At 55.3% G+C, this 10,210-nt stretch overlaps 1 protein-coding gene across 1 annotated transcript; it reads right to left on the bottom strand.

Moving 5' to 3' along the window:
- Positions 1 to 293: 293 nt before the first annotated feature.
- LOC118718767 (outer dense fiber protein 4) lies at positions 294 to 6,680 on the bottom strand. The gene is made up of 6 exons (XM_045581616.1): positions 6,448 to 6,680; positions 4,965 to 5,248; positions 4,586 to 4,732; positions 1,767 to 1,898; positions 813 to 897; positions 294 to 744 (listed from the first exon to the last, which is right to left on the bottom strand). Exons 1-5 carry the CDS (start codon positions 6,585 to 6,587, stop codon positions 830 to 832), a joined length of 771 nt encoding a protein of 256 aa, XP_045437572.1. The 5' UTR covers positions 6,588 to 6,680; the 3' UTR covers positions 294 to 744; positions 813 to 829.
- Positions 6,681 to 10,210: the final 3,530 nt, after the last annotated feature.

Here is a 10,210-nt window from a genome sequence, read left to right as displayed (position 1 = left end):
TAGAGTGTCGGCCTGCGGACTGAAAGGTCCCAGGTTCGATTCCGGTCAAGGGCATGTACATTGGTTGCAGGCACATCTCCGGTAGGGGGATGTGCAGGAGGCGGCTGGTGGATGTTTCTCTCTCATCGATATTTCTAGCTTTCTATCCCTCTCCCTTCCTCTCTGTAAAAAATCAATAAAATCTATTTAAAAAAATAAAAATAAACAGGGATTGAGCCCTGTCCAGTGTTTCTCAGTGGTTAGAGCGTGGGCCAGCGCACCAAAGGGTCTTGGATTCAATACCAGGTCAAGGACACATACCTAGGTTTCAGGCTCACTCCCCACCCACGGTTGGGGCGTGTACAGGAGACAACGTCTCTTTCACATCGATGTTTCTCTCTCTCCTCCTCCTCCCTTCCACTCCCCCACCCCCCTCTCTGAAAAGCAATGGAAAAAATATCCTGGTTGGCCTAATTCTCGGCTGACCTTGTGCCTCAAGTCTCTGTCTTGCGATTCCCTTTCCCTTCTAAACCCGTACGTCCCACAGGGCCCAAGGAGGTATGACGATTCCAAGGGACACTTACAAGGTACTAAGCCAAAGGCATGTTCTAGGCAAAAAGTACAGATTTAAAAATACTGGTTAGTAATTGGAGTCGGGGAGACTCAGAGGGCACTGAAAAGGGATAAGGGTCGTGGTGGGTGTGAGGGCCGGAGAGCAGGCTTGTTTGGCTCCTTGGCAGGGAGCGGTGGGAGCAAGAAGGAAGCGTGTAGGGCAGTGGTCGGCCAACTCATGAGTCACCAGACTCATTGTTGTCCGTTGATATTTGGCTCATGGGGTCCTTCCCATGTCCTAAGTCCAGATGCCCCGTGGTGCCAGGATGGACCAGAAATTCATGTAGTTCATGTAGGAAATTAAACCTGAGGGAGGAAGGAAGCAGAGGGGGTGAGATATAGCATTCACCAGCCCCACCTTGATCCCAGTCCTCTCCCCAGGCCCAATGATACCCCCCCCCCACTGTCCCCACATCCATCCCCCTACACCCAACCTCAACCCCATTCCCTACACCAGTGGTCGGCAAACTGCGGCTCACGAGCCACATGCAGCTCTTTGGCCCCTTGAGTTTTTAGCAAAGGCCAGCTTAGGAGGACCCTAATTAAGTTAATAACAATGTTCCTACCTATGTAGTTTAAGTTTAAAAAATTTGGCTCTCAAAAGAAATTCCAGCCGAAACCGGTTGGCTCAGTGGATAGTCAGCCTGTGGACTGAAAGGTCCCAGGTTCGATTCTGGTCAAGGGCATGTACCTTGGTTGAGGGCACATCCCTGGTGGGGTGTGTGCAAGAGGCAGCTGATCGGTGATTCTCTTCCATCGGTGTTTCTAACTCTATCCCTCTCTCTTCCTCTCTGTAAAAAAATAAAAATAAAAAAAAAAAAAATAAATAAAATATATTTTAAAAAAGAAAAAGAAATTCCAATTGTTGTCCTGTTGATATTTGGCTCTGGTGACTCAAGAGTTGGCCGACCACTGCCCTACACGGTCTGAACCCATTTCCAAATTCAACCCCACCCCCAGTGCCATTTCATCCCCTGCTCTGTCCCCAACCCTTTCACCTACATTTTCCTCCACCCTCCACCTTCAAACCCAAACATAACCCGTCCCCTACCCTCTACCCCTTATCCGTTTCCAAACCCAAACCCAGCCGCATCCTCATCCCTAACTCCTTCCCAGGCAATCCCCATCGATATCCCTGAACCCTGTCCAAACCCAAGCCCCGTCCCGGCTCAGACCGATCGTCATGAAGGAGAAGATGCCGATCCACGCCAGGTAGAAGCTGTGCCCCAGGCTGTAAGTCATGCCCTCCTGCAGGAACTCATGGGCCTGCAGCAGGTAGAACAGGACGCCCAGCACCATGCTGGTCCCTGCGGGAGGAGTACAGGCGTTAGGGGGCTGGGCAAGCAGGTGTGTGAAGACCCTAGCCCACGGTTGTGTCACTGCCTGGCTCTTGCCCATCATCTCCCAACTTCCTTTCCCTCCCTGTATCTCTGCGCCCCACGCAGGGTCAGAGGCTCCCGACAATGTCATGGTAGATGACACTGGGAGTGCAAGTCTTGGTCTTTCTTTTTTTAAAATATATATTTTATTGACTTACAGAGAGGAAGGGAGAGAGATAGAGAGCTAGTAACATCGATGAGAGAGAAACATCCATCAGCTGCCTCTTGCACACTCCCTACTGGGGATGTGCCTGCAACCAAGGTACATGCCCTTGACCGGAATCGAACCTGGGACCCTTCAGCCGGCAGGCAGACGCTCTAGCCACTGAGCCAAACCGGTCAGGGCCATTGGATGATTCTTTTTTTTTTTTTTTTTTTTTAAACTTGATCTTTCTTTCACTTGATCTTAGCCAAAAGGCCGAGATGCGATAATCTGATCTATCTTTCTTTCTTTCTTTCTTTCTTTCTTTCTTTCTTTCTTTCTTTCTTCCTTCCTTCCTTCCTTCCTTCCTTCCTTCCTTCCTTCCTTCCTTCCTTCCTTCCTTTCTTTTTAAAAATATATTTTATTGATTTTTCACAGAGAGGAAGAGAGAGGGATAGAGAGTTAGAAACATTGATGAGAGAGAAACATCCATCAGCTGCCTCCTGCACACACCCTATTGGGGATGTGCCTGCAACCAAGGTACATGCCCTTGACCGGAATTGAACCTGGGACCCTTCAGTCGGCAGGCTGACGCTCTAGCCACTGAGCCACACCGGTCAGGGCCATGGATGATTCTTGGATGTGCCCTGACTGAGGCTAAAACTCACAACCTTGGTGTGTCAGGACGATGCTCTAACCAACTGAGCTTCCTAGCTCGGGCCTGGGTAGCTTTTTTTCTCTCTTTATTTTCACAGCATAGGATGTGCTTCCCACTTAATTAAAAGGTAGACTGGGCGGAGGCTATTTCCTTCTAAGAAAATGTCCTAGATTGGATGAGTTAAAACCGAGGTGTTGTCAAAACCGGTTTGGCTCAATGGATAGAGCGTCGGCCTACAGACTGAGGGGTCTTGGGTTCAATTCCGGTCAAGGACATGTACTTTGGTTAAGGGCACATCCCCAGTAGTGGGTGTGCAAGAGGCAGCTAATTGATGTTTCTCTCTCATCAATGTTTCTGACTCTCTATCCCTCTCTCCCTCCCTGTAAAAAAATCAATAAAATATATATTAAAATAAAACCGAGGTGTTTTTCCACCCCAGGTCCCCTGTATTTGAACAACCGGGAAGAGTTAACCCACAAACTGGACACATGACATTTGCTAACGAGGACATGGGATGCCGAGTGGCCACCCATCGTGGCTTTACTGTCACTCTCCAAAAATGCTCTCTTGCCGCAACTGAAGGTTGTGGTCAGTTACTGCAAGAGAAGACAATGTCCTTCATTTCCAAACCAGAGTGCTCCCCAAAGCCGAAACCAGTTTGGCTCAGTGGATAGAGCGTGGGCCTGCGGACTGAAAGGTCCCAGGTTCGATTCAGGTCAGGGGTATGTACCTTGGTTGCGGGCACATCCCCAGTGTGGGGTGTGCGGGAGGCAGCTGATCGATGATTCTCTCTCATCAATGTTTCTGACTCTCTGTCCCTCTCTCTTCCTTTCTGTAAAAAAATCAATAAAATATATTTAAAAAACAACAAACAAACAAACAAACAAAACACACACACAGAGAGACACAAAGCTGCTCTGCGGCAGCTCCCTTTTCTAGAATGTGTGATTTGACATGCAAATGGAACCAAACTATCCTCATCAGAATATAAATTCCTAGTTACTTGGGTGGGCATGTGGCGATAAGGACCTGTACAGTATCTACATCGGGTACTGACATCTCCCAGTTCAGTCCCCTCGACTTCTCCACGTGGTAGGAGGTTTTACTCCGACCCTACTGAGAGAAGGAGGCTCAGGAAGAGGAAGAAGTCACAGGGGGTGGCGGGGCGGCGGGATTTGGGGTGGGGGTGGGGCTGGGACTGGAACCAGAGGTGGGTCCTCAGTAGAGGTGGGAGTCTGAGTGACCAGGATAGAGGAGGCTGAGGTTGGGGTTGGTGTTGGGTGGTGGTTGGGGTTCAGGATGGACTGGAGACTTGGTCAGAGGATGGAGCTGGGTAGGGGTTCAGCTGAGTTTCAGAGTGAGGCTCACAGGTGGTCGGGATGGGGTTGCAGTTGGCTGTTGACATTGGTGGCTTGGATACTGGAGAGAAGATTGAATGGGCCTGGACATCATGGAAGGGGGAGGTGGATGTGTTTGCGATGTGTTGGTGATGGAGCTGGGGAGGGAAGTGGGGGGTGGAGATGGGGTTAGGCTGAAAATTATATATATTTATTTTTTTATTGGGATGAGTTTGCTGACCACTGCCAGGGGCTTAATCACAAGGAAAAACAACAGCTTGTAATGACTAGAATGGAGAGTCTAGGTCCATTTGCCAACCATTGGGTTAGGAGATGGGATCTGAATTGGGACTAGAGGTGAGGATGGGGGGGGGGGGCGTGGTTGGAGTTTGGTGGGAGGGGGTAGGGTGCCGTGGTAGGCCCTGGGCATGGTTCGCCTTGTCCTAGGGTCCCTCTGGGCAGGGCCAAACTGCCATGCCTGTCAGGTTGCTGAGGATGATGTTGGAGAAGTCCAGCAGGGACACGCTGGAGCCGCTGAAGAAGGTGATGTTTATGAGGATGAGGAAGAGGCAGAAGCTGGTGAAGCTGGAAATGAAGAGGAAGGCCCAGGCAGAGTCCAGCAAGTCTAGGGAAGGAAGAGAAGCGGGGTCAGCGGGATGAGGGTCATGTCAGTGAGGATGAGCACAGGGCAGCGGGGATGGTCCTGCAGCAGGGAGCGACCACCCTGGCGGGGAGGGAGGCTGACCCAGAGGAAGTGAGGGCAGTGGGGTCATCCCAGGGAAGGCGGAAAGGGGGTCCCCCTAAGGCAGAGGAGGAATGAGCTCCGGAAATGGTGTGTCTCCTTGGGCAGGCCTTACAAGCTTTGTAGTCTTGCTCGTGCGGGCAGGAGATGTCAGAACACCGCACAAAGAAGATGGTGTTGATCGGCATGGTCCGGGGCGGGGGGTCAGCGGGACCCCCAGGGGGCTCCAGGGGCACCTGGAAGTGGACCCAGGGCTGGCCCAGGGTGATGAGACCGATGATCATCATGCCCAACACGCTCAGCGCCAGGCTCAGCTGGCGGCTGATCTTCTTGGCTTCATGCAGCATCTTTGTGCCTAAGGGCAGCTGTGAATATTTCCGTTTACCCGCTTCCAGAAACCTGCGGCAGATATTCCCACCGACAGCGTCAGCGCCGAGTCCAGCTCCCCAGCCCAACCGTCCCAGGTCCAGCTGCCAGACCCAGTCCCACCCAGTCCAGCCTTCGGACTCTTATCTTCTCGACTAAAAGCCCGCGGCACGAAGATTCCTGCACCTGGCCTTCCTTCTCCTGGCTGCCGTCACCGGTTCTCCTCCGGCACCCGGGACCCAAGCCTTTAGCCTTCAGGCTTGGCTCTGACTGTAGCGGAACCTTCAGGCTTCCGTCTTCGCTCCATGCCTGCATATGCAAATGAACCCAACTGCTTTGTTAGGTTAATTTGCATACCCACTCCTGATTGGCTGGTGGGGAGGCCTCATGGAGGTATGGTCAATTTGGCATATTCCTCTTTTTTTTTTTTTAAATATATTGTATTGATTTTTAAAAAAATATATATTTTATTGATTTTGTACAGAGGGGAAGGGAGAGAGATAGAGAGTCAGAAACATCGATGAGAGAGAGTCATCGATTAGCTGCCTCTTGCACACACCCTACTGGGGATGTGCCCGCAACCAATGTCCATGCCCTTGACCGGAATTGAACCTGGGACCTTTCAGTCCGCAGGCCGACGCTCTATCCACTGAGCCAAACTGGCTTCGGCCATACTCCTCTTTTATTTGTGTAGATGTCCATCCTCTACCAGGTGTCGGCAGCCTATGGCTCCAGAGCCGCATGCGGCTCTTTTTAAGCTTTGCCGCGGCTCCGACAGCAGGGCCGACACTAGCAGGGCCGATAGCAGGGCCTGTATCACTTACCTCCGCCGCCTCCAGCGCTCCTGGCGCTCTGTGTGTGTTTTTCCTTTGGAAAGGGGTCCAAGTGGCTCTTTATGTCTTAAAGGTTGCAGACCCCCGTATCCCCCAGGTCCTGCCTCTGGGACATGCCCTCCAGGCTCCCTTCTAGCTTCCAGACCCTGCCACCCCAACATTCAGTCTCCAGGTTCTGCGTCATGCCCTACCCCCCAGGGCCCGTCGTCACGTCTAGCCTCCAAGGCCTGCCACCCCTAGGTCCAGGCTCCAGTCTCTGATATGCCAGCCACGTTCTGGTCCCCGTCTGTCTCCCCCAGCCCCCAGTCCCCAGCCCCCAGCCCCCAGCCCCCAGCCCCCAGCCCCCAGCCCCGATTCTAACCCGGAACCCGGCCTTCCGCCCGGACCCCTGCCTCTTACCTGGCAGAACAGGCCTCTGCGGGGCTGCCTGGCAGCATGCTGCTGTCGCTATCCGGGGCATTTTTGCTGAACTGGAGGTTGTACAGAGACGTTTTTAATTCCTCCTGGGAGCTCCAGAGAATTGACTCCATGCTTTCCATGCTGGGCTCGGGGCTGTAAGTAATGGAAGGGGGGACATCCACACTGGCCCGGTTTGGACCCTTGAGGCCTTGATACCGGGGTACGGCCAAGGTGTCTTGACTGTTCTGACTGCTGTAGGCAACTGAATCGAAATAGGCCAAGAGGCTGTGGGGCATCGCCAGAGGCCTTGGGACACCGGGGCCGCAGATTTGGAGACTCGGGGCAGGTTGGGTGCCCACAGGGGAATCGTAGGTAACCAGCGGCAGCGGCTTCGGCGGCGGCGGGCGGCGGCGGCGGCCGGCGCGGCTTCACGTCTTGGGTGCTGCCTTGCTGACTGCTGCTAACGGATGGCGCCTCTTGGATACTTTTTTGGATGATGCTACCGACGAGAGGCGCCCCTCTGATGCTGTCCCGGAGAGTGCTGTCCCTGGCTACCAGCTCTTGGGCGCTGGGCCGGCGAGGGCGCAAGGTGGGCGGAGGCTCTTGGATGCTGACCCGGCGGTCGTGGAGGACCGGCGGAGGCTCTTGGATGCTGACCCGGCGGGCGAGGGCGAGGGCGGGGGTCTCCTGGATGCTGACCCGGCGAGTGCGGACGCTGGGCAGGTGCTCCTGGATGCTGACCCGGCGGGCGAGGGCGAGGGCGGGGGTCTCCTGGATGCTGACCCGGCGAGTGCGGACGCTGGGCAGGTGCTCCTGGATGCTGACCCGGCGGGCGTACACCATGGGCAGGGATTCCTGGACGCTGACCCGGCGGGCGTACACAACGGGCAGAGGCTCCTGGACACTGACCTGGCGGGCGTGGGAAACGGGCAGAGGCTCCTGGACGCTGACCTGGCGGGCGTGGGAAACGGGCAGAGGCTCCTGGATGCTGACCTGGCGGGCGTGGGAAACGGGCGGGGGTTCTAGGATGCTGACCGGGCGGGAGTGCAAGATGGACTGAGGCTCCTGGACGCTTAACCTGTTGGGTCTGGGCAAAGGGCCTGAGGCCTCCTCATCTTGGGCGGCGTTGTCTGGGTCTTCCCGGAGGTCGTTGGACTGGCTGCCCTGCTGGCCGGGCTGGGACTTCTGGGACATGGGGGTGGCAGAGGGCCAAGCCTGGCCCTAAGAGGCATGCAACGGTCTGCCAACTGCCTCGGGCCTTCTTTCCTGGCCCCCAGAAGTCCGTCGGTCTCTCTCTCTCCGGGGTTCGGGCCCTGTCCCTCTGGCTTTTGACCTCTTTGTTCTTTCTTCGGCGTTTCTCGGTCTCCCCTGCTGTCCTCCGGCAAGCCTGGAGGCTCCAGACTGGCCTGCAGCTGGGGCTGGGAGGAGGTTCCGTGGCAGTTGGAGAGAGGTTCCAGGAAGTTGGGACATTGGCCATGGACTCCTCCTGCCCAGAAGACCTGTGTGAGTGACGTGGGGGTTGGGACGGAGGCTCAGTGTGAGGTCTGGGCAGGGGCAGGGATTGGGATACGAAGGGGTCAGTCACAGCTGGGTCAGAGAGGTGTCAGGGCAGGGCAAGGGGTGGGCTGGGAGGTAGGGAGCAATCTCACGGTGGAGAAATTCATGCACCGGAGCCGAAGGGGGTGTCCCTCAGCCCAGCCTTGCAGTCCGGGGACCCCTTTTGGGGATGTCTGCCTGCCCCCAGGGATTGGGCCTAAGCGGGCAGTCAGACATCCCTCTGGCTGTCTGGGGCTCTCGTGATCTGCCGGGACCCCTCGCTCCTTAGCCGCCCGCCTGCAGCGAGGTGGGCGAGGCTCCCGCTGTGCTCCCCCCTGTGGGAGCTCCGCCATGACCACCAGGGGGCAGCTCCCGCATGGAGCGTCTGCCCCCCTGGTGGCCAGCGTGCATCAAAGCGACCGGTCGCTCTGCAGCTTGTTCCGCCATTTGATCAGTTTGCATGTTAGGGTTTTGTTGCCTAGGATTCCCGTGCCCCTCCTGGCTCCCTTTCTGTCTCTGGCTCTGGCTCCGTGCACCAGTCCCTGAGGCCTCAGAGACCCAGAGAAGATGGGCTGCTGTCCACCCTCCAAGACCTACCATTCACAGCACAAGGAGGGCCCCAAAGGAGCCCAACAGGGGTGCAGGGGCCCTAACTCACATGTGCAGGCTTTCCCATCGGGAGTGGAGACCTGCAAACTGCTGTCTCCCCTCTTCCTTCCCTTCGGCTTTTGTGGGGATCGTTTGAAAAGCGAACAACCAGCCAACCAAACAACCCCCCACCGACCGTCCTATCGTTAATTGCATGAGCATCCGTTGAACTGCTCTATGCCTCTGTTTTCTCATCCGTCCGTGAGGATGAAACAGGTGAACGGCATGAAAAAAAAAAGAAAAGAAAAGAAAAGAAAAAGCACTTAGAATCCATTGTGGCAAAAACCTGTTGAATTTTTTTTAAAAAAATATATTTTATTGATTTTTTACAGAGAGGAAGGGAGAGGGATAGAGAGCTAGAAACATCGATGAGAAAGAATCATCGACCAGCCGCCTCCTGCACACCTCCTACTGGGGATGTGCCCGCAACCAAGGTATTATACATGCCCTTGACCGGAATCAAACCTGGGACCTTTCAGTCCGCAGGCCGATGCTCTAGCCACTGAGCCAAACCGGTTTCGGCTCCCCTGTGTTCACGCCTTTGACACCATGGGTCATGGCCTTGTGAACACGCTCTGGAACCCGTGTCATTGTCGTGTGTGTCCTGGGTTGGGATTCATGACGATGTCCAAGGAGCTAAGGGGAGGATGAGGTCAAGAGTGGGATGGTTCTAGCAAGGGCTTGGGGAATAGTGTCGGGAGGATGGGCTTGAGCTTGGATTAGGGCTGAGGGTGGGGGAGAGGGGGATGAGTTGGGCGTGAGGGTTGGGGATAGGAACAGGGATGTGATTGGGGTTGAGGAAGGAGACCCTGGTGGGTGGCACGGGGCTGTGAATGGTGCCGAAAACTGGGGATGGGACAGGAGCCGAGATGGGGACGAGGAGTTGGCATCGGGTTGGGGCGGAAGGGGGATTGAGAGTGGGGTGAAAGGGGAGGCTTGGGCGGGGACGGAGACACGGCTGCGCTCAGGGATGGGCACAGGCCGACCCCCACCCCCACCCCCGTACTGAATTCTTTCCCAGCGAACCCCAACTACTCCTGGGAGGAGGACAGAAAGTACGTCCTGCGGGGCTGGGCCCTGCTCTTCAGCGTCCTCGCCACCCTGATGCTGCTCAGCGCGCTGGACGGGCGGATGGCCTACCTGAGGGGCTCCTACACTGGCTACATGGGCGTGTGGATTAACTGCAAGAGATACAACTGCCCCAAACTGGACCAGGTCAAGGGTCAGTGGGGCCAGTGGGCGGGGCTGTGGGGGCAAGCCGCAGGGGGCTCCGTGGAGAGGATCAGGGGCAGGGATCTTCAGGGGTGGGGGTGGGGGCTAGGGGGGAATCTTTTCAGTGCCTTTGAGAGAGGGACTCTGGAGATTCTCTGAAGGCCTTGTGAGGGGGTCTCCTCCAGTCTTTTCTCCTTCTTCTTCTTCTTCTTCTTCTTCTTCTTCTTCTTCTTCTTCTTCTTCTTCTTCTCCTCCTTCTCCTTCTTCTTAATATATTTTATTGATTTTTTTATAGAGAGGAAGAGAGAGGGATAGAGAGTCAGAAACATCAATCAGCTGCCTCCTGCACACCCCACACTGGGGATGT

The sequence above is a fragment of the Pipistrellus kuhlii genome, unplaced genomic scaffold (genome assembly GCF_014108245.1).
Source record: "Pipistrellus kuhlii isolate mPipKuh1 unplaced genomic scaffold, mPipKuh1.p scaffold_m20_p_145, whole genome shotgun sequence".
Classification (NCBI taxonomy): domain Eukaryota; kingdom Metazoa; phylum Chordata; class Mammalia; order Chiroptera; family Vespertilionidae; genus Pipistrellus; species Pipistrellus kuhlii.
The sequence above is the reverse complement of the archived record's forward strand: the minus strand, read 5'-3'. Positions and strand labels throughout refer to the sequence as shown.

Excerpts from the sequence above, each read along its gene's own strand:
- LOC118718767 (XM_045581616.1), bottom strand. The coding sequence starts at position 6,587 with ATGGAAAGCATGGAGTCAATTCTCTGGAGCTCCCAGGAGGAATTAAAA. Across the intron at positions 1,899-4,585 it reads CATCCTCAGCAACCTGACAG|GGACCAGCATGGTGCTGGGC; the intron begins GCATGGCAGTTT and ends CTCCTCCCGCAG. Across the intron at positions 898-1,766 it reads CTTCTCCTTCATGACGATCG|GTTTAATTTCCTACATGAAC; the intron begins GTCTGAGCCGGG and ends TTCCTCCCTCAG.